Here is a 26,211-nt window from a genome sequence, read left to right as displayed (position 1 = left end):
TTTAAATGAAAAAAAAAACATTACAAATTTAAAATGTTTCATCACGTGGGTAAACAAAAAGATTAGTTTCTGTAAGTAACTAACAATTAAATTTGACTAACAGTAATTAGATTAATTAACTGACTTATTCAAATGAAAACACATAAATTTTTTAAAAATGAAATTAAAACTCTTTTTGCGCAAAATTAATCGTAGTGCTTGAAACGGACCAAAAAAGAAAGAAATATTGTTGCAATTTTGCTTAAAAATAAAAAACTGAAAGCACAGAAGAAGGAACAAACTTATTGGAGTATTTTTTCAGTTTTTCCACATAAAAAGGACGAAAGCGATCGATTTGTAGAAAAAGAAAGGAAAATTAAATTTATTGATTGATTTATTATTAGGTAAGGGAACAGAGAAAGAAGGAGCACAGATTCACACAAAAATCCAAATCATCGATGGCTTATGCTGGCGGGGTTTGGATTTTGCCGTTGGTCGCCGCCTGGTGGTGGCTGTCCACGGCGGCGACGGTGAGGGGTTCGAATTCGACGACGATTTACGACGAGCTTCGGGCGCAGGGTCTTCCGGAGGGGCTTCTTCCGAAGGGAATTGCCAAGTACTCGTTGAACGGAACAAGTGGGGAATTCGAGGTGTGGATGCCGGAACCCTGCAACGCCAAGTTTGAGAACGAGGTGCACTACGATTCCAACATAAAGGGTATCCTCGGATTCGGTCGGATCGGGAAACTGTCCGGTATGTCGGCGCAAGAGCTCTTTTTGTGGTTCCCTGTTAAGGGCATTCGTGTGGATGTTCCCACCTCTGGTCTTATACACTTTGATGTCGGTGTTGCGGATAAGCAGTTATCTCTGTCCCTTTTTGAAGACCCTCCTGATTGTAGCCCTGAGGTTCGTTTATCATCCTTCAATGTTCTAACCCCTTTGTTTGATTTGGGGTTTTTTCCTCCTTCGGGGATCTGAAATTTGTGGGGTTTTCTTGTTAGTCACGACTTGGATGCGTTTCTTTGTGTTGTTAGTGTTGATTTTTGATTGAAATTGCAATTCTAGTTCGTAATTTGGGTGATAACGATTTGGATTAAAAATCTAGGTAGATTGTTTAGGTGAAATTTAAATTTCATTGGAATAACATTGGAAGTTAAACATTTGCATCTAGGTTGTCTTTTTCTCTTCTTTGGGTGTGTGGAATTTATGGTCTTTTCTTGTGTGGTGTCTACATTTATGATCTTGTTACTTGGGTATCTGAAATTTATGATGTTTCCGGATTGAATAACACTTAGATTTATTTCTCTGTGTTTTTACGGTTGTTTTTTTTTAATTGAAGTTGGAGTTCTACATGATAATCTATATGATAAAAGATTTGCAATAAAAATTAACAAATTGAAACTTCAACTCTTATTTATTAGACTTGACGCCAAAAGTTACTTCGTTCTTAAACTCATGATGTGTTATAGTTTTCAAGTCTCAATTTTTTTTTTTCCTTTCAAACCCTTATGTATCGTAGCTCTCATATTTTCTCGTGTTGTACCTGAACTAATAATTAAATATATAGATATTAAGTGAGGGTATTTTAGACTAAATTTACTATTTATGAGTGATACTAAATGTTTCTTAAGCATTTTAAAGATCAATAGTTTAAAGTTTAAAGTTTAGGAACTGAAGTTGGGAGTAAGAATTTGCATTTGAATTTTCTCTTTCTTTCTTAATTTGAATTTTCTCTTTCTTTCTTAAAGTTTAAAGTTTAGGAACTGAAGTTTTCCCTGGGTTTTTACATTTATGATTCTTGTTATTTGGGTATCTGAAATTTAAGAGAGATTTGCATTAAAAATTATCATAGATTATCGAAGTGATATTTCTCTGATAAAAGATAATACTGCAGAAGTTAAGAATTTGTGTATAAATCATGTCCTTTTCTTATTGGGGTAGGTGGAATTTATTGTCTTTTCTTGTGGGGGTGTCTACATTTATGATTCTTGTTGTTTGGACACGTGAAATTTAAGAGACATCTCCCAATTGAACAAAGGCTTAGATGCATTTCTTTAAGTTCTTAGTGCTATTTTATTTTTTATAATTAAAATTAGAGTTCTGCGTGATAATTTACAAACCATAAATATTTGTGTTAAAAATCAACTTAGTTTATTGAAGTGAAACTTTAATTCTGATTAGACACAACACTAAAAGTTAAGAATTTGCATTTAAATTTCGGTGTTTTCTTATTTGGTATGTGGATTTTATGGTCTTTTCTTGTGGGGCGTCTTACATTTATGATTCTGGTTATGTGGACATATCTGAAATTTAATAGGTATTCTTATTGAGGAAAACGGATGCAATTTTTCATGTGTTCGAGTGTTATTTTTCAATTAAAATTAGAATTTCACTTGTCACAGAACAAAGATTTGCATAAAAAATCAACACCAACTTAAATTAATGAAGTGAAACTCTAACTCTGATTAAAAATAACACTAACAATTTGCACCTAGTTGTGACCTTTTCTTAGGTACCTGAAATGTATGCTCTTTTCATGTCTTCCGTTTATGGCTCTTATTTGGATATACGAAATTTATGAGGTTTCTGTTTTGGACTAAACTTAAATATATTTCTTTATGCTTTAGTGTTCTCCTATTAAAACTGAAGTCCTTTTTGTAATCTACTTGATAAAAGTTTGTATTAAAAATCTACATAGATCATCAAGGCAAAACATAATTATGATCAGAGAACAACATCAAACGTTAACAATAGATATGAAACTGTCTCTAACTACTTTTTTCTTTATTTGGGTATGTGGAATTTATGGGTTACATGTATGGCTTTTGTCATTTGGTGCCTGAAAAAAAATTCATGGTCTTTGCTAGTAAGTGGAAGCTGTGATTTTGTTATCTAGGCTGTGACATTTATGATTGTTTTTCTTAGATTTGTGAAATATCTTGGGGTTTTTGTGAATAATTTGGTGTTCAATTTATTCAGGTTAATGTTAGTAGTGAAGGTGTGCTGAGGGCTGCTTGGTAGAAGATAAGATGAACATTGCACCATTTCAAATGACTCATCAATCGGTTCCTCTACCTGTAGTTGGTCTTCATCGATATATATATATATATATATATGTATATATATAATACATATATATATGCATATACATATATATACATATATATATATATATATATATATATATCTTGTACAGTGCGATGCTTTTTAATTTCTGTTCTGATTGAATGAATCGCCTGTCTCAAGGGACAAAGGATGAAAATTTTTGATGGTTCTGTGACAGACAAAGGATGTAGGGTTAGAGTGGTTTAGCTAATATTATATAAAAAGTTTTATTATCTGTGTTTGGTCTTTTATTTGTGTTTGATAATAAAACATGAGTAGGTGCTTCTTCTATTCTAACTATAGCTAATAGCAGTTCCTTTTATCCTTTTTGATTGATTTCATGCTTTGATAGGGACATTTTCTGCAACTGATCTTCATCCTCCTTTTGGATCTTCAACATATTGTTTTCACTTAAACATATTCTTTTACAACATATAAAGAATATATTCTTATGACTATTTTAACATATAGGAAGAGTGAATAGATTTCCATTTTATATATAAATATTACAAATAAAATATTGGAAAAATTGCACTTGCCTCTAAGGATATATAATTAATGACACTGTTTTTAATAAAATGATATTCACATTTTCTATAAAGATGTTAAGTCATCTTAATTTATTTGCAAACATTACATCAACTTGTAATTTTTAGATGAATATTCTTGGCTCTGTTCATTTTTTTTAAACTGTTTTTATCTTTTTAATAAAGAGATAACCAACTCGTTTATTTTATTTATAAAAAAAAAGAATTTTTTTAACTTTTTGTTTTATACAAATAAATTTAATTCTGTAAAATTTAATTTGATTTAAATTTGAGTCATGATGTTTTTAAATAAAATAAGAGAAGTGAATGTCATTTTATTAAAATATAAGGGGTTATGCATTATTTATCGAAAAGAATATCTATTAAAAACTTATGAAAATATATAGTTAAAGAGAAAAATACAACTATCTTCTTAAGATTTATTATTGTTGCAGCTTGGGGTTTATTATTATTGCACCCGATAGCCTATCGTGTCAAATATTATTTGGAGGTCCCCTGAATAAACAAAGTTAGTCATGTTACTGAATTTATTTGAAGAGAATAAATTAATCTTCCTTTGTTTTATGTCAACCCCAAAGTTCCCAAACCCAAGCCATGAGATTTGAAAATGTGATGAACAAAGGTCGCAATAAGTATGATTTTGAGGATATTGTTGAATATTGCTATTTTAATCGCATATATAATGATATAATAAATTATAAAGATTAAATATGATATTAGTTCATAAATTTTTAAAAAAAGTTATTTTTCGTCTTAAATTTTGATTTATTTTAGGTTTCAAACTTAAAAAAGTAATTGATATAGTTTTCTTAATTTAATGATAATTTTTTGTAATATTAAATGATGTAAGTTGTAGTTTGACTTACAATGTGTTAAATAATAGTCTATTCATTCTTATTTTTTTCTAATATATGAATTCTCCTCTTGCATTTATTATTTTCCAACTCATCTTTAGAGTCTAGACTTAATTGCGGTCTCCACCTTTAAGAAAGCATGCTTACTTGTTTTTTTTTTTTTTTTTTTTTTTTTTTTTTTTTTTTTTAAAAAGTGTTAATTTTGTTAAATATGTTAATATGCATTAACCAAGTCCATTTTAGTTCACGTCATTTAAATAGTTAATGTTGACTTATTAGCATTCTATGGTGAGAATTTTGTAGTGTCGTGTGACATTTGTTTTCTAATGTGTGACTCATAAAGACTTTCTGATGTGAAAATTTGGGATTAGAAAAAAAAAACTTAATCAGTGAATGTAAACCAAATTGGGGATTCCAACCACGAAGAAGAGAATTGATTGTATAATGCTCGCAAATCCTTTACTAGGAAATTTCAGTTTTTCAGAGAGATTATTGTCAGCTTGTTGGAAATCACCAAGCGACTTCGCTGAAAAGAGAAAGCCTACCCAACAACTTTATTTCACTAGAGTAAGTATACTTGTTTGATTCGCGGGTCCATTTTCTCCTTAGATTCTGTTTGTCTGGTGATGCAGCTCTTGCGCTTGATTGTCATCGTTCTCTTCCACCTTTTTTGTTTTCACTTCTTTGTGTTCTTTGTCATAATCTATTTTCTCACTAAAAGAATATGGATGTGTTTGGGGATCTAAAATTATTTGCAATATTAGTGTCATTTTCCAATGGTTGTTTAACTTGATTTGTGGACTTTCTAGGGGGAAGAGTTGGGGTTGGGGTAATTGAAGTCTATATAGGTGGTAGAAGTTCAGATCCATCATAATGCTTTGGTCTTCCAACGATATGCTCCCAATTGAAAGGCACTGTAATAGGGTTCAAGCTTCAAACTTCACTTAGGGTTCAGTTAGGGAAAACTTCAGACTTGTTCATTAAAAGGACATGTGAAGAACACCATTGCATAGTACATTTACACATTTTTACTCAGTACAAATGTGTTTTTCCACATCATCACACTATTGTCACATCACCATACAATTGACGTCATTTCTGCAAAATTAACGAAATGAACTTAAATTTATGCACATTAACATTTGAGGACGAAATTGACACTTTTTTTAAAAGTGAAGACCAAGTAGACATACTTCCCTAAAAATGGGAACCACTCGAGCAATTAGGCCTAAGTCTATTATTTACCATTCAACCCCTCTTCTCTCCTATAAAACCTCTCACAAATGCCTACCATGTGAGTATTTGACCAACATGGACACCAACAAAATTGGGCCTAACACCACATAGTCCCCTTAGTATCGTATAGCGTAAGGCTAGGGCTATCAAAATGGGTCATCGGCCCAACCCAGGTAGGCTACTTAGTGAGCTAATCCAATATGACTCACTTATTAACGAGCCCAAAAAATTTGAACTTGGCTTGACCCATCACGGGTTTGATGGGTTAAACGGATTGATTCATTGTCTCACTCAATTATAATCTTTGTTTTTTCTCCAATTTTGAAAAAAAAATAACAATTCTTTTCTAATTGAAATCTAAATAAAGTTTAATCCAAATATAATTCAAAATGATGTTAAACTCCTGGCACAATCTAAAATAAAATAAAAAATACAATGCAATCCAAATACAATATGAAATTATATTAAACTACAAATACAATCCAAAAGCACAAAAATAAAAAACATATTACTATCTAACATCAAATCATTGTCGTCCCTTATATATATATATATATATATATATATATATATATATATATATATATATATATATAATATTTAGGTTTAGGTTTAGGGTTTTCATTTTTTAATATAATTTAAAATTTATGGATGAGTTGGTGAGTCGGATTTTTAGTGGGATTGGATTTGATTTTGGCCCGTATAAAAATTTGTAATTTTTTTTTTAAATCTAACCTAATTCAAATGTGTAATAAGTTGAGTTGGCTCGTGAATTTTAATTCATTTTGATAGCACTACATAAGACTAGACGATTTTAATCATCAACTCAAATTATATATCTCCTCGAGCACAAATAATGTTGGGTCTTCAAAAAGAACTATTAGGGTACATGATAACCTTAACAACACATTTTGTAATTTGTAATGTTTGAGAATATGAAATGTTAAAATGTTCTCACCCATGGCTCAATGTTGTTTCAAGGATGGATTAGACATTACTTGTTTCTTGATGTAAACTTTTCGGCTTTAGATCACCTAAAAGAAGTTGTTGATGACCACATTGTAAATGATTAGCTTTGGGCGAAGTTTTGTTTTTCCTTCTCTCTTTGTCAGAACGAATTCGTGTATTTCTGCTGTCTTTTGAAAAACTTTGAATATATGATCTATGTTATCGCGTGCAAATTATGGTAATGTTACTTCTTTACTCGATTTCTCTTTAAAATAGTATCATATCATATTACTTTCAAAATGAACATATTGACATATCAAATGTCATATCTAATACACACATGCATCTGTGCATGATGACAGTACTAATACTATAATACTTATTTTAAGAGATTTGACGTAAGATATGAGTGAAAAAATCAGAGAATTTTCTTCGCTCATAAATTCATAACAAGTGTACGTGACCCTAAAGTAGCAATATATTTGTTCAACTTTAAATCATGACTACTTTACTTTCAGAATTTAAAAAGAGAATGTTTGCATAAGTTTTAGTCTTAAATAACTACATGGAACTTTGGGTATTGTTCCTTTGCGGTTTCAGATGCAGTTTCTGTTTGTTAAGAGGACCACGTGTTCTTCAAAGGGTTTTTTCATTTCTGGAAATCGATACTCATTCCAATTGTGATTAAGGAATTGGAACCAATATTCAGCAAATTAAATACACCGAAGATGTAATACTCATGTTAAACAATATTCTGTCTAGTGAAACTTCAAAGAAATTAAATACACCAAAAAGATGTAATATTCTGTCTTTAGATCAATCTCCTAATAATTTACAATATGCTAATATACCACACTGTTCTTCATTGCGTTGTGACGCTCTTGGCAAGATTACGAGGCTGGTCCACATTAAATCCCCTGAGAACAGTGAGGTGATATGCCAATAACTGCATAGGAAAGAAATAATTTGTTGAGATATATATAAGGCATTTAAATCTTCTTCCTTCGTGCAAATGAATGAAATCAAGATTAGTCCAAAAAGGAAAGAGATCTGCAAAATTCGCATGAGAAATCCAGACATCGAAATTTATGTTCAAACAAAAAGAGAAAGTACCTAAGAAGCTCATGAACTAATAACGAATCACTGTCAACATGCAATGAAGGATTAATTTATATAAAGATAGGCATACTAGTAATATAATCTAACACTAATATTGAAATTCCCTTTGCTAAATCAAGAAATGTTTGTAAGGATAAAAAAACAATAAAAATGCATTTTAAACATACCTGTAATGGAACTATATTAATTACAGGTTGAAGACAGTCTTCAACTTGAGGAACTTCAATTACCCTACAAGATTCATTAGGGCATACAGAGGAAGCATCCCCTTTAGAACACATAACAATCAGACGACCTCTGCGAGCATGAAGTTGCTGAATAACAGACTGCTGTTTGCTGCCAAGGATAAAAGATGTCAATATAAAACTTCTAATGTCAGATACTAATCAAAAGTCAAAACCAACCTGAAGCAAGCATCACGAGTAGCTACAACAAGAATTGGAAGATTTTCATCAACTAATGCCAAAGGACCATGCTTCATTTCACCAGCAAGTATCCCTTCACTGTGCATAAGTGCCACTTCCTTTACTTTCAAAGCTCCCTCCAGAGCAGTTGCATAGTTGTACCCTCTTCCGAAGACGAGAAGAGACTGCTCAGCAATCAACAGCTTTGCTAGATCCTTCATCTCCTGGTCAAGTTTCAGCACCTCTCTCACTTTATCTACAATCCAACATGTTAATTAGATGTGTAGCTATCTAGAATCCTGAAGATTATAATTTCTTTTCTTTTTGACACAGAAGCTTGAGGGGCGGGGGGTTGGGGTTACTCCATTCCAAGAAAGCTTGTGGCAGTCCACAAGCCTCCCGAGGGCTTCGTAATTGCAAACCTACATTACATTATGACTATTTTTACACAATTATTATTCCATTAAAGAAATGAACAAAATCGCCGTGGAACACAGCGATATCTTCAAATGCATTCCAGCTTTTAGTTTTATTAAAAACAAATCCGTCCTTCTCGTTTTTCATTAATTAAGAGTTCTCTACTAGATGTTATGAACTTAGACACTAATGGATATTAACTCTTATTAAATGATTAACCTACATTCATTTAAATCTTAACCAAGTGGCGATCTTATTCACCTATCATGAAAATCTAATTTTAAAACCTGAGAATCAGTTGAAAATTATACTCAAGACATGTATCCAATTATGAACCAGGCGCCCAAAATGTATCCAATTCCTGTAATTACAAAAACTCACTTGGTAGGTCAAAAAGACCATCTATGATAGCTTCTGTTCTGGCTTGGTTTGAAATTGTATCACCTCCTATTGCAAGAGCTAACATGACCATCACCACTATTTGACTCGTGTATGCCTATAATAGTTATAAGTGCGTATGAGTAAACCATTGGATAAACAAGTAATAATAAGACAATATACAATGAAATGAAGAAAACACGAGCCTTAAATGCAAAATTTACCTTGGTACTTGCCACACCAATCTCAGCACCAGCATTTATGTGAACACCACAATGAGTATTCCTTGCTATTGCACTACCAACAGTGTTTGTTATCCCTACACACAGTGCGCCATTCTCTAAAGCATACTGCAGTGCGAGTAAAGTATCAGCCGTTTCACCAGACTGACTAACAAAAATAGCAGTATCTTCCCTATATATCGGTCCCTCGCGGTCCAATAAGTCACTTGCAATTTCCATAGTAACAGGAACACCTATAATTTAATGCATAGAATAAACATTGTAAGAATGGACAACAAACTTGTAAACGGCAAAATCTTACAAAAAAAGATTTGTCACACAACACTGACCAGAAAGTTCTTCCAAGATGGGTCTAGCTGCCAAAGCAGCATTATAACTTGTACCACAACCAATAAAAACTACCCTTCTACTTCGCCTAATTGTTTTGAGATGATCTTTCAGTCCACCCAATAGAACGGACTTGGATTTGTTGGCTCCAAGACGTATAAGCCTCCCCCTCATTGTGGTTGTAAGAGACTCCGGTTGCTCATGAATTTCCTTCTGCATATAATGCTCATAATGACCTTTATTTATTTGCTCAACCTCCATCTCAAGAACCGATAATGCACGTCTCACTGAACAAGTTCTAGAAAGAAAAGCCCCATTTTCTCCCACGTTACTGTCAAACTTCAAAATAGAAGCCCCACCATCCTGGCACAATCATACGTAACATATAGTATCAGTGAATGATCTATTCACACCAAAAAGGGAATAGACCAGAGAGCAAGGGATAGATGAAGTGATCTGCCAAGGAATTAGAAAACAATCTTCACAAAGAAAAGTTACTGTCAAGGAAGTGTTTTCCTTAGTCAGATCACTATATTTCAGTACTATACATGAAAACACTGGCTTGCAAGTGCAACATTGAAAAGAGGGAGTGCAGTCTGTACCTTGAGATGAACTACTTCACCATCCTCAATAACTAGCACTTTCTTTGTGTGTTCAACCACAGCATTGGCATCACTGGACAGAAACAATTCTTTGGGTTTGTCATCTTTTGATAGGAATTTGTCATCCTCAAATGCCGAACCATTGCCTTTATTTTCTGTCAATTCCTGAAATTAGAGCACCAATTACTTTAATCATTGTCCATCGGAAAATCTTCACCTTCACTAAACGTCCATTAATCATGAAAAATGAAGACTATGTTACTCAAGATATATTTTGGCTCTCTTGACTAGAAGCATCATTGACGAAGCCAAGAGAAAAAGAAAATAGAACAAATCTTGCCACAAAAAACACTGAAAGAGCAATTTGCATGTAGGTCATTGTTTAAGAATCTTTTGCTAAATTGCATTCAACTTACTTTAACACCTAGGAGCAGTGGGCTACCACGCTTGCAAGCAATCAACTCATTAGGATAATGTGGACTTTTGAAAATAAGGGCGTAAGCTCCTTCAAGATGCCTCATAACTTCCAAAACAACCTGACTGAAGGTAACAACAACCTGACCATCTGCAACATGATTGGAAATGTATTTCAAGCTAAAATCACCCAAAACCAATATGATATTCACAAGTCTAAGAGAAGCCACTGCAAACAGAGTAACAAATAATAAGGAATTCCTAACAGAATAAATGCAAATCAATTCAGAAGTCTAACAGAAGTAAGTTTATCAGCATTTGGAACCAAGGGAAGGAATAATGAATTCAGAGTTGCAATTTCTGCCATGTTTATCCACATTTGGAATAGATGGACAACATGATGGATTCGGAGTTGCAATTTCGGCCGCAACATCACTGTTTTTGGAGTCTCCTATAACAACTGCAAATGCCACCACTAAATCGGCCATTTAAAACTTGATTGCACTTAATGTAAAATCGGAATATCATGGTGTTATATGATTCATGTCACTGACTCCTCCTAGTGGAGAAGGCCTCTTTATCCAAAAAAGCTAAGCCTTCTAGAAAAGGAATTGGGTGTATAACCTCAACTGTGCCGCAATCACAGTTGTCGCACAAAGGCTTTTGGGATCCCTCGGACCACATCCTGACCGCGTCGGTCACATTCTACAAATTTCCACAATACAAAGAAAGCAGCAAAGCCACAATCACAATTTTGAACCTTCACAACATTAAAATAGTAGAGACCTTATCTACCTCCACCTTCTTCCCACCCACACCACCACCTTCTTTCCACCCACACCAGATTTTACAATGTACATCATCGGAAAATCTTCCTGCAGTTCTATATCATGTGAAACAACTACTAATAAACTTTTAAACCATTAACCAATAACACTCATACTCACACATTCCATAAACCTATAAACCCCATACAATTGTTCAAAACCAAAAAAAAAAAAACACCTCGACCAACTCGTCAATAAAAAGTACCTGCAGCTTCGTTGGCCTTGTCGTAGACAAACTTCGCAAGCTTGGGAATGACCTCAGTGTCAGTCTCCGATTCAAAGGTGAAGCCATGCCGCAGCAGCGTCTCCTTCAAAACCTGAACACACAACATCTCAAAAGCAATAAGCACAGAGAAACAGAGCAACACTAGCAGCGAACTCGCATCAATAGACGTTCATTCAGAGAGTACTATGGTCACCTCATAGTTAGTGATCACCCCATTGTGAACAACCAAAAACTCGTTTTCCGGACCAGAGGTCTGAGGATGACTGTTCCGCGGAGCAGGCTCTCCGTGAGTAGCCCACCGAGTATGCGCAATTCCGGCATGCGTGCTGAATAGCTCCTCCAAATTCAAATTGATTTTTCCCACTTCTGTCAATCCACACCGAAAGAAAACGCGTCACGCTGAAATCTCCGATGCAATTAAAACTGCGATAAAGAAATAGGAAAAAAAGTAAAAGATAAAAGAAAGAAGACCGAATTAAACCTTTGTACACAGATTTGACGAGCGATTCGATGTTTCCTTCTTGCCGGAAAACGAGAGGAGGGAGAAGCGGATGAGCGAGAGCGAATTCGCCATCGGAACAGCATTGAGAAGAAGAATCAATGGCGATGCCGGCTGAATCGTATCCACGATACTCCAATCTGCGTAAGCCATTGAAAAGAACTTGCAAGATGTACCTTCGCTCTCTGTTCACCTTGAAATTCAGATACGCGAAAATCCCACACATTTTCTCTCTTCTTCTCTTCTCTGTGTTTTCACTCCTTGATTTCTGCAAGACCCAGACTCATATTTATAACCGTTGCGCATTTCTTTTTTAATTTTCATGTTTCATTATTATTAATATTTTAATTTAATGAAATAAAATGCATTTGACTAGTTTTGATCGTGACAGTGATGTTGTTGAATTCAGCATTTCTTCTTTTTCTCATCATTCCTTCTTTTCTTCTTTCCATTCTTCAAATCACTGAAATTTTCTGTTACTGTTAGGCGCAGCTTCCAGCAGGGTATTCTCGTCATTTTACTCTGCATCAGCTTTCTTACATGGCACTTTCCCATTAGACTGCCCTCTCCAGTCTACCAACCTTTTTCTCTCTCTAATTTTTCCCTCCACTTTTCACTTTATTAATTAAAACTCTTTTATTTCCAATAGTTTATTCTTGTAAGAGTTTACTTATTTTCTTTAAATTATTTTATACATTATTTAAACACAAAATTTTAATTAATATTTTTTTATCAAAATGTATATAATTCGGTATGAGAAAGTGTGTTGGAAGTTTAAAAAAAAAAGTAATTGAGTTGATTTTGTTTATTTATTTTTAATAAACGTTACTTGTGTAATTCATTTATTTCATTATTAATTGCAATTAAAGTTATATCTCACAATTCATTAATTAAAAATATACATATTCATGACATTTAATAAAAGGAAATGTCATCTAATTAAAATTATAAAATTATAAAGAATGGTAATTTTTTCAAAACTCTAACTTATATTGAATTGAAGATATTGATAAAGTTTAGAAAGTTTATAAAGAGATCATAGTTTTCATAAAAATAAAAGTTATAAGTCTTCTAAACTTCGATAGTACTTTCAATTTAATATAAATTACATTTTAAAAGAAATTAACATCTTTAAATGGATTATTTTATAATTTTATTAAGATGATATTTTTTATTAAATAATATGAGCGTATAGTATATAATGAGATATATCTTTAATAGCAATTAATAATGATATAAATGAATTACATGCGCGTTGTAACATTTTTAAAAATAAATAAATAAAAGTCAACTCAATTACTCTTTTTTGTCTTGTAGTTCTAGAATTTGATTTATTTAAAAAAATTTAAATTAACTAATATTTATACTTCAATATTAATTTGTAATACGATAATAAATTTTTACATTATTTTACATATTATAAAAAATAAAATGTGATAAGCATGTATATTTTTATTAATGAATAATAAGATGTATTTTAAGAATAATTAATAATAGATAAATGAATTACGTTGTAACTTCTGTTAAAAATAAGGATTATGATATTTAGACAACATTTTTTTTAACAACAATTGAATATTAATTACGTGTCAATTTGTGATTCGTCAAAAATCACTCCACAATCAATAATATTAATCATAAACACTATTGTAGAGTAATTTTTGACCAATCACATATTGACACGTAATCAATGTTCAAATATTGTAAAAAAATGTTGTCTAAATATCATTATCCTAAAAATAATTCAACAAAATTAATTCAATTATTCTTTTCGTTTCATAGCATATGAAGTTATTTAAAAATTTTCAAATTAACTAATGTTTACACTTTCAGTATTAATTTATTAATGTAATACATTTCAGTATTAATTTAGGTTAAATATATGTTTTAATCCTCATATTTGTTTCCTATTCTCAATTAGGTCCTCATGTTTTTTTTTGTCCCAATTGCATCCTAATATTTGTAAATTTGAGACAATTAAGCCCTCTCCGTTAACTAGAACTAACGTCGTAGGCCAATTGAGAGGGNTTAATTGTCTCAAATTTACAAATATTAGGATGCAATTGGGACAAAAAAAAATGGAGAGGGCTTAATTGTCTCAAATTACAAATATTAGGATGCAATTGGGACAAAAAAAAAACATAAGAACCTAGTTGAGAATGAGGAACAAATATGAGGACTAAAACATATATTTAACCATTAATTTATTAATGTAATACATTTTTACATTTATTTGGTGTACATTATAAACTTAAAATAATTATAAAAAATATTTTTTTTTATATTTTTAAAAAAATAAAAAATAATATAAAATAAATATAAAAAATTTATATATTTTAATTTTTTTTAAAATTTATTTTCTTCTTAATTTGTTCTCAAATTAATTACTTTTATGTATGAATCAAAGTAATTTGTTTATTTAAAAAGTATTTTAAAATATTTGTTTCAACAGTGGAGTATGAAACAACTTTAAACTTCAATTATGAAATAGGCAAAGTAATTTTTTCTCATGGGTATAAGTTAAATTTGATGACATGTGTATAAGATAGACTACTATTGTAACATTCCGAGTCATGGTGTAAATTTTTTTTGAAACATAACATTTTCATAAAACTTTCATGATCATCAAACTTTAATAGATTAAAACGCGTAAACAAAACATAATTATAAACATTTTCTATTTTATAATAAAAATATCAAGTCTAAAAACTTTTAAATGGAATAAATAATTATTTTCAAAATCAAATATCTCATGTCAGTTATTTCAATTTAGTTTTATCGGTAACGTCATCTACTTTTGTATAAGTACGATCATCGTAGGTGGATACCACAACCACAACATTTCAAGATGAGCAACCAAAAATATCATAACACAATATACAACAATCATACTACAGAGGATATATAATCATACAACATATTTCATCACAATCATTAACATCACAACCAATCCATGACCCAATGTCGTTTTCTTATATTGTGTCGTCATAACCTGTTATCACTAATAGGAAACTTGTTCTCACTAACAGAGCAATTCAAGTCGTCTTTCATCGCAACTTCCAACTTATCTCCCCGACTTCTCAAGGACTACTGAGTAAAAACACTGACGCTACGCACACCAGTGCACTATACTCAGCACGAGCCGAAGTCATTTGGGCGAGACATCCACCTCTCCGCGCAGAGGAAAGTGACACTCGAATCACTATCTCTAAATGAGATTCCAGCACATTTTTAACATAGTGTAGTACAAAAAGCTCACACATGACCAACGATAGTACAAGGAAGGAAATAACATAGCTTCATGTTCACATCATAATTCTATACACATTCTCATTAATAGGTATTTATCAACCACTTATCACAATTAACATCATTGCTATTAACTTTCATTAAATTAAATCTCAACATCCACTCAAAGATCTATTCACAAGGCCATGTAAATCATGTTCACCTTTTCATCTCTCACCTAATTCCATTCACATATACCCTTGTTTTCCAATCATAGAAAGTATAATACAGTCATTGTTACCATTCACATAGGTATTACCGTTCACGTATGTTTTCAACAATATATAATTCATTAGACACAATTGTCACACCTCAACACTATTGTATTGTAAATATTTTAAAGGAATAAACATATAAATTCTTGTAATAGCACTTAGATATAGTTCCTCACATATAAAACGAAAGCTTGTAAAATTCAACATCTAACTTTGCTCTTAAAGCTTCATGTTCACATCACAATTCTAAACACATTCCCATTAATAGATATTTATCAACCACTCATCACAATTAACACAATTGCTATTAAATTTCATTAAATTAAATCTCAACATCCACTCAAAGATCTATTCACAAAGTCGATGTAAATCATGTTCACCTTATGATCTCTTACCTAATTCCATTCAATATATCTTTGTTTTCCAATCATAGTATAATATAGTCCTCGTTATCATTTACATAGATTCTCAACAATATATAATTGATCAAACATGTTACCATTCACGTATGTTTTTAACAATATATAATTCACTCAACTTATTTTTTATTTTGATGAAAAATTCTTATATTAATTATGTATGAATATAAATACAAATAATATTTAATTTTTTTATGTAAAATATTATATATATATATATATATATATATATATATATTGGCTTTATTTATTCTCTCAATTTTATGTTCTATGTATTTTTTGTTTTAAATTATTAAAATATTTTTAATTTATTAAAAAATCTATATTCATTTTATTATTTTACATAATTATTTGAACTCAACTCAGTTATTATATTTACAGTAATATTGAAAAAAAGTATATACCCGTCTTTATATTAGATATTTGATTATTTTTATTTTTTTTTTAAAAAAGTTAATAATTGAAATTATATTAAATATTGAATAAATGATGTTTTCGTGTTGTTTATTTGTTGTAAAAAGTTCAATATTTGAAAAAGTTAAACAAAAAAGTACAGTTATGAATATACTAATTCTGTGATGAAGATGTGGATGACAGAAAAGATTTCATATTAGTACATTGGAATAGAAATGAACTTTTACTTTAAAAATCTTATTCCTGATGCTGTTATCCATAGTAGAATATGTTAGTAGCCAATTAATTCTTATATTAAAAGTACAGTTAAATTTATTATAATAAAAATAAGTGATATCATATTATATTATATTGCTATAAGTTTAAACCAATTTTACGCTCTGTTTCTTTCAATTATAACATTTTTTTAATTTATAATTAAATTGAAAATTTCTATAAAAAATTCTACATATTAATATGCTACGCATTTATTATATAATGTATAAGAATATACCAAAATATGAATTATTTAATAAAGTTTTATGTTTCATTATTGTTACAATTATCTTTTTCAATATATAAACATTTGACAAAGTTACGTTAGAGTAATTTATGTACGTTCCCTTTTTTTATACATAATTATGACGATAATATATTTTATGTTCATTAATCTATATACGATCTGTTTGCATTACTTGAAATAAATATGATATTTATAATGTAGATTTATCTTTTGAAAGTTTAAATTCTTTAACAAAACACAATAACTCATTTTTAATATATTATATGTCTATTTGAAGTTATGACGTTAATAATGTTAAAATCATTTTAAAACCATGAAGTACAAAATTTAAAATTCTAATTATTCAAAATTTTCTTTATATTTGTATTATTTTTAGGTTTAATTATTAGGGTGATTCCTACTTTCAAGGTAACGTATTTATTTGGTCACAATTTTTTTAAAAAGTATCAACTTCATTCATAGTACTAGTTTAATGTGTATCAACAAAGTCTATCTTGTTAATTTGTTATTAATAACGTTAATTGTGTAGTGATGTGACAAAAGACATTTTCACTGTATGATCCATTAGGGCTTTCTAATGTGAAAATTGGGAATTGGGGTTTAAAAAAAGATGATCGAGTTCAACATGGTTTTCTGTAATAAAATAAAATGCACTATATGCACTTTGGTTGCTTAGCAAGAAGCTTATACAGACACACATTTAACAAAAATACACAAGGACCTTCAATGGAATCCACTTCGCTATTAAAGAAAGGTTGATTTTGCAATTTCACTTTTTTGTTCTTCAAAATCTCCAAATGTGTTTATTTTTTAATCTGTTTGAAACCCCCAAATGCGCTGTTACAAATCTCCTATTGAAATTCTCTTCTTCTTAGTTCATAATCTCGATCACAAATTCTCTTCTTCTATGTTCTAAATCACGAACTCAACTTCTCTTCTCCTCTATTAGTAATCCCCAATTTTTTTATTTATTTTCAAAAAGCAAGAAAACTTTGCCACGTGTCAAATGAGGATCTGTCACGTGTCAAAGATAGTTTGATGTGGTAGTGATAGTATCACACGTCAAAATGTCATGTGAAAAATATTAATTTAGTCCTTTTATTTGTATTTTGTCTTAATTATTAAAAATATAAAGTTTAATGAAATAAAATATCATTATATATTTATATAAAATTTAAATTTAATCTTAATTTGAATAGGGATGAAATCGATCCAGTTTTAAAAAAAAAAAAGAACGAAATTGAGACAAAATACAAATAAAATGACTAAATTAAGATTTTTCACATGACACTTTCTCCAACAGTAACATTCTTATTATCATGTCATCTTTATCACGTGGTATAGGACCCTCATTTGAAACATAAAAAAGTTTTATTTTAAAAAAAAAAAATAAAATAAAATAAAAAACAAAAACAAACAAAAAATAGGAACTCATACATGATAATAAGTTAATGTCATCAGTCCTGTAATACTAACAAAAATGACTAAATTACATCACATTTTAAAAAATATGATCTAATTTAATTAAAACTTGACTACCAATTGAAATTTTAATATAAATATATAAACTATCAGAAAATTTTAATCTATTTCTTCATTTTTTTAGTTCTATATCAACCTTTTCGATCAGAACAAAGTTCTTGATGTTTTTTATTTTCTCATAAATAATACATTGTTAGTTATAAGTATAAGTCAATACTGTAATAAATGTTAGTTAAAAGATCTCAACTCTTTTATATTAACCGTCTACTTATAATATTTCGACTTTTAGCTTTTGATAGTCCGATCATTCTATAATCTTCATTACGAGAGCAAATCGAAATTATTTTCTTAATCCTAATATTTAGTTGACTAGTGATTCTCAGTTCAACATACTAGGTAAAGCTAATGCACATCTATGCGTGACTGTGATATCTATATATTATTAAAGTGTTTGGTGCCTACATATTCACTTATAAAATTTACACTATTATTTTAAGGATAAATTTATACTATTATCTTATGTATGATAATTTTATTGATGTAATGACAAAAACAATTTAAAAATTATAAAAACTATCTTTAAACTTACGGAATGTAATAACTTTGATAACACATACCAGTTTTGTCCACATCATATAAGTGATGGAAAAAGAAATAATGTATTTTAATCATAATTAATTGATAATTATCCACGATATAAAGTGGAAACAACTATGGGAAGCTGAGAATCCACAATATGTATTTTTTGTGATTGGCATTTTTATTTTTTTCTGTTTTATTAAAATAGTTGAAGTAACTGAAAAAAGAAAAGAGAAAAAGATAGGAAATGAGTAAAAACTATTGTTGATTATATTATAAGAAATTAATATATATATATATATATATATATATAATTTTATTAACTTCTTATTATATATTATTATTATTATTATTATTATTATTTCATAATATTTGAAAATTAAAATTTTGACATGTGGGATATTTTTACTTCTTTTTCTTCATTTTTAATAGAAAAAAAAGTCTCTCTCTAAATATATCATATCTTCTACACTTTAAATTGAAGCAACCATACTATCATTTTCATGGGAAGAGTGCATGTGCAAAACTTTTGGTCAAAGGTCAAATTACGGTCACTTATGGTCACAATATTTATATTTAATTGCGAATTAAGTTCATGTGAATCATAATCCAATTTAACAATAATATGTGAAAACAACAAAGAAGCTATAGCTTTTAAATTCAATTACAAGACATGCATTATTAAGAAATACTATTAGCATACTAAAATATACAATAATTTATGGAACCACCATGATCAAGTTGATAACTGTGATAATTGAGTAACTCTCCCTTTAGGGAATAAATAACTACCTTACAACATGAAGTCATTTTTTATTTTTCAATCACATATCAAACGAAGATATGTGAGAGATAATGTGACTTATCAAAATATAATATGAAAAATCTTAAATTAGTCATTTTATTTGTATAAATCTATATAAAAGTTAAATTTCATTTCTTAATTTGGAGAGGGATGAAATTACTCCAATTTTAAAAGAATAAGAACTGAATTAATACAAAATGCAAATAAAATGTTTAAATTGATATTTTTTACATAATAATTTCTTCAACGGTGACACATGATACTATCATTGTCACTATCTTTGCCACACAGTAGCATCCTCATTTGACACGTAACAATGTTTTATTTTAAAAATAAAATAAAATAAAATATATTAAGAATTTTTTAAAATATTAAAAACAAAAAAACAAAAACAAAAAAACAAAAACTGACACATAAGAGTGAGTTAACATCGTCAGTACACTACTAATAAAAATGACCAAATTGATGAAAATCCCACATCGACGAGAGATAAAGCCAATTTATAATATATAAGTGAGGTGCGCCTCATCTTACAAGTCGGTTTTGTAGGGTTAAGTTAGGCCTAAACTCACATTCTAATCAAAGTCTATCCTAACATGTTCTAAGTAGACATTTCTGTTTCTGTTTCCACCCGTTATCAGGTGGTCCAATAGCGACCCAACAACGGATGGAAACAGAAGTGTAAAAATGTGAATCTAATTGAGACTAATTAAAATTCCAAGACCAAATTAAGATTTTAGTATAAATACGAGTATTATCCGAAAATTTTAACTTATTTTTTTGTTCTTCTCAGTCTTTTCAATAGGTACAAAGTTTATGAGGTTGTTGATCTCCTCATAATACATCTAACACTATAAATGTCAAATCAAGATTTTTATAAATGCTACTTAAAAAATCTAAACTATTTTATCTGGATTCTCTACTATAGTACTTGGACTTCATTATAAAAGTAAATCAAAATTATTTTCTTAATAATAATATTTGATTGTCTTGTCGGTACTAGTTCTCAATTCTTAACAACATACTTAGTAAAGTTAATACATCTATGACTGTAATAAGGTATTCGGAATCTATATGTTGTTAAAGTGTTTGGTGTCGACATATTCACATATAAAATTATTGTATAATAATTTTATTGATGTAATGACAAAAGCACTTTAAAAGTTATAAAAACTATCTTTAAAATTATTGAATGTAATAACTTTGATAACACATCACTTTTGTCTAAATCACATAAATGATGTAACAAGAAATCATGTATTTTAATCATAATTAATTGATAAGCTCAAAAAAGGTAGGAACTTATAAAGTGAAAACAACTATGTTCAACATACACGGGAAGCTGAGAATCCACAATATATTTTTTCTGATTTTCATTTTCATTTTTTTTATTGTATGAATTGAAGTGAGAAATTGAAAAAAGAACAGAAAAAAAAAATGAGTAAAAATTTATCATTGATTATAGTAGAAGAAATTAAAAAGATGTTTTCAGTATAATATTATTATTAACTTCTTATTATATATTATTATTATTATTATTATTTCATAATATTTAAAAATTAAAAAATTGACATTTGGCATCTTTTTACTTTTTCTTCATTTTTATTAGAAAAAGACTCTCTCTCTCTCTCTCTCTCTATATATATATATATATATATATATATATATATATATTATCTTCTACATTTTAAATTGAAGCAACCACCATATACCATCATTTTCATGCGAAGAGTGCATGTGCAAAACTTTTGGTCAAAAGACAAATTATGGTGACAATGTTTATATTTAATTGCGAATTAAGCCCATGCGAATCATTATCCAATTTGACAATAATATGTCCACACAACAAAGAAGCTATGGCTTTTAAATTCAATTACAAGACATGCATTATTAAGAAATAGTATTAGCATACCACAATATACAATAATTTATAGAACCACCATGATCAAGTTGATAACTTTGATAATTGAGTAACTCTTCCTTTAGGGAATAAACAATTAGCTTACAACAATCACATGAAGCCATTTCTTCATCTTCCAATCCTCATCATCTTACAATTGCATAGAATACTTACAAAGGGTGTCAAGCATAACATTTTTACATGGAAAGAGAATACTTATATTCTTAGCTCAATCGAACATTGTCAATGGCAGCAACCAAATCATCGTATTTAGCTCCAGTAACTTCTTTTACAACCTTGTTGTCCTTCAGAATTTTAAAAGTGGGAACCACTTTAATCCCCAGCTCTTTTGCCAATGGCTGTCAACAACCATCAAACAAATTATACCACGTTTGGTTAACCCTATGATTAAGAAAACATGTTCACATATAAATTGAGGATAAACATGAACTTTGATCTCATCCCTATGTGTCACGATTCTTAAATGAATTCCTAGAAGTAATTTTTTTTTGAATTGGTGACTATAGTGGTTGACCAATAGTTAACATTTTTACACATTCTTAATTTGGTTATATAATATTTAATCCCTATAAATAAGGATTTAAGTAAGAATGCACTATAAATATAAGGGTCAAATTAAAGATAATAGGGACCAATGGACTAAACTATATGTTTAACCATAAATTGAAAAACTATATACTATCTTGCGCACTTGCGTCCATACCCTGTTGTCTTGGTTGCAATCAAGCTTTAGAAAGACAACATCCTCATACTTCTTAGATAATTCTTGAAACTTTGGAGCCATCACTTTGCAAGGGCCACACCTGAAAAAATTCATAAATTTATATCAAAGTTATCCAATTTTCAGTCCGCAACAAGCACGAGTAACAATGTCATAAAGGATCAACCATATCCAGACTTTCAAAATGAGTTGTTATTGACAAAGCCGATTACTTCTCACCTTCAACATGGTCAAAATGAAATAAAAGACTCTCAAAACAAACATTTCTGCAGTACCGTACCAGGGAATAACAATGACAAATTAACCAGAGTTTTGAAGTTAACTTTTAGAATTAGCTCTGGTTTTAGTTATGTTGTAACCCAACCAGTTTATCATTACCAAAGAAACTTGCTCTGAAGCTGATCACTGTTTAGGTCAAACAACATCACCATGAAACTTCATGTACAATTCACTCTTGCACACATGTTGGAGATAAAAAAATTGCAACCAATATACAACTAAATCAGGCAAAGCTAGTTGACAGTGATTTAATACTAGCGACCAGATTTGGAACCCTTTGTTTCATATACCAAAAGCTGATACAGCTTCATAATGCAACACATGTATAGGCCTTTGCAAAGCACAATCCTAAAAGGTTTGACACATAATTGTTGGTCAAAAGCCAACTTAGAAGCTTTCCACCCACTAAATATTGTGATAAGTTGGCAAAAGCAAAAAGTTATAACTATTGATAGTTAAATCAACTAATAAATAGTGTGATAAGTTGCATACACATTTATAATAAGTATTCAGTTCTTTAAACCTATTATCTTCACTTTCTTGGTCATAGCATCTAACTTTTCCATCTAACATGAACCCTCACCTTATGAAACAAATCCATTTTCTCTCACATCACACTCAATCATATGAACTTTTTGTTCACGAGGCGTTACCTTGGTTGAGGTTCATCTTGAACCATCCCCACTAAGGTAAATACAATACTGTGCAAATTGCTCAAAGATAAATTATGAGGGAATCTAAGCCTGATCTGCAATTGATTATGGACAGTGCTAGTCAAAATTCGCCAGCTTATGCACATTTCTGAAGGCATGAAAACAATTAAAAACCAGCAGAGAAAATGAGCTTATAGACCAATAATTTTAACAAGAATTATATAAAACACTAATCAAGTCACACAAAACATATGCAAACTGTGATATTAACTAAACTTTTATTTGTCTTTACCACTTTCGAGCTGTACAATTCAGCACCTGTTATTAGTGAAACTATGTTAAAAACTAAGATTGCTCCAATCACACATGTTAGGATTTTTCATTCTCGGTAGAGGGGGATGAGGTGAGGGCAAATGAATGCCGTTCCAATTTCCAAATTATATCTCACATTTTGGTTTGTACCCAACCAGTGTATACAACAAAGTGATTTTCATTACTCTTTCCACCTTTTCATCCAAATGACTAATTGTTAGGTGATACCAACGATGATCTAGGATCTTGACAAAATCAGCATAAAGCTACCCATAACAGTGTTTACCAAGGAATCCCCCAGCTAAGAGAGCCAGCACATGCAGCTTCACAAGAAAAGTAAAGTATGATTCTTTCTTCAATTCTAATCCAATCCACTACACAATATAACAATATTATTAAAAAGAAAAGCACGTGGTTATAAGGTATAACAATATATATCACATGATACAAGTATAGATAATTAACAAAGGAAAATTAACATACCATTGGGTGTACATGTCTAGGACAACGGTTTTATCCCCGGCAGCCTTAACAATCGGCCAGAAGGTGTCCTTATTTACCTCAGTGACTTGTCCCACTGTGACTGTGGGCCCTGCAGTTTCCAAACTAGATCTTACACTAAAACTTCTTCTCAAACTCAAACTTGTGGTTCTAGTACTCAAGTTGAGATTCACACTAGGAATGTTTATGTTACCAAAACAAGACCCAAGTGAAGGTCTCAAAGAAGAACCACTGTCTAAGGAAGGAGATGCAACCCATTTAGGGTTAGGAGAAACGCAAACATTCAGAGCCATTGGTGCTTGCTGGGAGTTCCACTGGCAAAGGGGAAAGAACTCATCTCACATATAGCAAATGCATGTGGAGGGGAGGAGGTGCAACACGAAAATACATGATTGCCCTTTTGATTTGTGTATGATATTGTTGCTATCTCAGGATGAGGGTGGTTTTGGTAAATTGAAATTAGCAGACACAGTGATGGTGAAACAAACAAGCACGTCTAGTTTTTTTTATTACCAAAGTACCCTTGTCTGATTTTTTGGATTCGAGAAAAACAAAAACTTCTTTGATTCTGCATTTGGAAGCTCTTCTTCTCCACATAAATGCTCACAAAATCTTTGATCTCCTGAAAAAAAAAATATCTATAATCCACACAAAAACAAAGGCTTTATGTTGAAATTTCTGATGCAATTGAAACTGTGACGAAGACATGGGAAAAAGAAAGAGGAACCAATTAGACCTTTGTATGGAGATTTGACGAACAATGAAAAGAGGAGGAATTGATGGCATTGAGAGAAGAAACTGCTGAACAATGAACAAATTTGTGAGATCATTCATCCCTGCTAAAGCGTCAGCATTTGGAAGCAATCCCTCTTCACACTATTGAGGGTTAAGCCTGTAAAAAAAAGTTATTTTTTTTTTGTATATTTATTAGTTGAATTTTTATTTTTTAAATTATTTACTTTTTATGTAATTATAATATTATCTTAATTATTTTTTATTTTAATAAAAATATTTTTTATAATTAGCATAAAACAATATATTATTATTATTATTGTTGTATATTAAAAATTGTCGTTATATCATATATATATATATATATATATATATATATATATATATATATATATATATATATATATAAATAAATGATGATAATAACAATTTTTTTATGGGTTAAATATGTTTTTAGTCCCTGTATTTTGGAGCGATTTTGGTTTTAGTCCCTCTTTCAAACTATGGTACAATTTAGTCCTCTAACTTTAGAAAACTCTGGTTTTAGTCATTTTTACCAATTTTTTTTAACTTTATTTACTATTTCAAACGCGTTTCTCAGTTAACATTGAAGCAAAAATGTGTCAAACAGTGTAAACAATCCAAATGCTACAATAAAACGTGCTTGAAACAAAAAATAAAGTTAAAAAAATTTGGTAAAAAGGACTAAAACCAGAGTTTTCTAAAGTTGAAGGATTAAATTGTACTATAGTTTGAAAGAGGGACTAAAACCAAAATCGCCCCAAAGTATAGGGACTAAAAACATATTTAACCCTTTTTTATTAATGTAAATCATAACATAAAATTCGTTAAAAATATTAATTAAAATAATACAAATCATTTATCCTTTAATATTGGTAATAATATTTATAAAATTTCATATCTGTTAACATAAAAAAAAAAGCAAATAAGATGACAAACATTTTCATCTTTAATAGACAAACATAAAAAAAAAAAATAAACAAGAAAACTTTAATAAAAATTGAATTGAAAATATTTGAATAACTTAAATTCCCTTTTGTTTGTATTTGTATTTATATGCATAGCTTCACTTTTTGTTTTCTTACAATTGTATTTGTATTTATATATTTAAATAACTTAATGTAACTCTTTATAATTATTTATATTTTATCTAATCAGTCTAGTGAGATAAAAAATTATTGTTAGGAAAATTAATATTAAATTCATTGCAAAAGTAAACTTATTCACGCATGCTTGCTGCATA

The 26,211-nt window shown here is 29.9% G+C and overlaps 3 protein-coding genes across 5 annotated transcripts; 1 reads left to right on the top strand and 2 right to left on the bottom strand.

The window, feature by feature from the left end:
* Nucleotides 1-277: 277 nt before the first annotated feature.
* On the top strand, nucleotides 278-3,332 carry LOC106779572. Of its 3 annotated transcripts, none has more exons than XR_002666410.1 (3): nucleotides 278-884; nucleotides 2,958-3,072; nucleotides 3,152-3,332. XR_002666410.1 is itself a non-coding variant. In XM_014667699.2 (2 exons), the coding sequence occupies exons 1-2, from the start codon at nucleotides 438-440 to the stop codon at nucleotides 2,997-2,999; spliced, it is 489 nt and encodes a 162-aa protein (XP_014523185.1). In that variant the 5' UTR covers nucleotides 278-437; the 3' UTR covers nucleotides 3,000-3,112. The 3 variants fall into 3 exon arrangements, 1 of the variants encoding a protein (XP_014523185.1); XR_002666409.1 differs by having other exon boundaries at nucleotides 3,148-3,332; XM_014667699.2 differs by lacking the exon at nucleotides 3,152-3,332 and having other exon boundaries at nucleotides 2,958-3,112.
* A 3,967-nt stretch (nucleotides 3,333-7,299) lies between these two features.
* On the bottom strand, nucleotides 7,300-12,545 carry LOC106779565 (glutamine--fructose-6-phosphate aminotransferase [isomerizing] 2). The gene is made up of 11 exons (XM_014667691.2): nucleotides 12,107-12,545; nucleotides 11,819-11,991; nucleotides 11,605-11,716; nucleotides 10,575-10,723; nucleotides 10,159-10,323; nucleotides 9,559-9,919; nucleotides 9,212-9,462; nucleotides 8,991-9,105; nucleotides 8,193-8,448; nucleotides 7,956-8,124; nucleotides 7,300-7,615 (listed from the first exon to the last, which is right to left on the bottom strand). Exons 1-11 carry the CDS (start codon nucleotides 12,348-12,350, stop codon nucleotides 7,532-7,534), a joined length of 2,079 nt encoding a protein of 692 aa, XP_014523177.1. The 5' UTR covers nucleotides 12,351-12,545; the 3' UTR covers nucleotides 7,300-7,531.
* Nucleotides 12,546-21,747: 9,202 nt separating this feature from the next.
* Nucleotides 21,748-24,613, bottom strand: LOC106779584 (thioredoxin F-type, chloroplastic). The gene is made up of 3 exons (XM_014667722.2): nucleotides 24,198-24,613; nucleotides 22,453-22,552; nucleotides 21,748-22,087 (listed from the first exon to the last, which is right to left on the bottom strand). Exons 1-3 carry the CDS (start codon nucleotides 24,506-24,508, stop codon nucleotides 21,953-21,955), a joined length of 546 nt encoding a protein of 181 aa, XP_014523208.1. The 5' UTR covers nucleotides 24,509-24,613; the 3' UTR covers nucleotides 21,748-21,952.
* Between the last annotated feature and the right edge of the window lie 1,598 nt (nucleotides 24,614-26,211).

The sequence above is a fragment of the Vigna radiata genome, unplaced genomic scaffold, assembly GCF_000741045.1.
Source record: "Vigna radiata var. radiata cultivar VC1973A unplaced genomic scaffold, Vradiata_ver6 scaffold_363, whole genome shotgun sequence".
Classification (NCBI taxonomy): Eukaryota; Viridiplantae; Streptophyta; class Magnoliopsida; order Fabales; family Fabaceae; genus Vigna; species Vigna radiata.
The sequence above is the reverse complement of the archived record's forward strand: the minus strand, read 5'-3'. Positions and strand labels throughout refer to the sequence as shown.

Excerpts from the sequence above, each read along its gene's own strand:
- LOC106779584 (XM_014667722.2), bottom strand. The coding sequence starts at position 24,508 with ATGGCTCTGAATGTTTGCGTTTCTCCTAACCCTAAATGGGTTGCATCT. Across the intron at positions 22,553-24,197 it reads CTAGACATGTACACCCAATG|GTGTGGCCCTTGCAAAGTGA; the intron begins GTATGTTAATTT and ends GAATTTTTTCAG. Across the intron at positions 22,088-22,452 it reads ATTGCAACCAAGACAACAGG|CCATTGGCAAAAGAGCTGGG; the intron begins GTATGGACGCAA and ends GGTTGTTGACAG.
- LOC106779572 (XM_014667699.2), top strand. The coding sequence starts at position 438 with ATGGCTTATGCTGGCGGGGTTTGGATTTTGCCGTTGGTCGCCGCCTGG. Across the intron at positions 885-2,957 it reads CTCCTGATTGTAGCCCTGAG|GTTAATGTTAGTAGTGAAGG; the intron begins GTTCGTTTATCA and ends CAATTTATTCAG.
- LOC106779565 (XM_014667691.2), bottom strand. The coding sequence starts at position 12,350 with ATGTGTGGGATTTTCGCGTATCTGAATTTCAAGGTGAACAGAGAGCGA. Across the intron at positions 11,717-11,818 it reads GGGTGATCACTAACTATGAG|GTTTTGAAGGAGACGCTGCT; the intron begins GTGACCATAGTA and ends TTGTGTGTTCAG. Across the intron at positions 8,449-8,990 it reads TGGTCTTTTTGACCTACCAA|ATAAAGTGAGAGAGGTGCTG; the intron begins GTGAGTTTTTGT and ends GTTGGATTGTAG.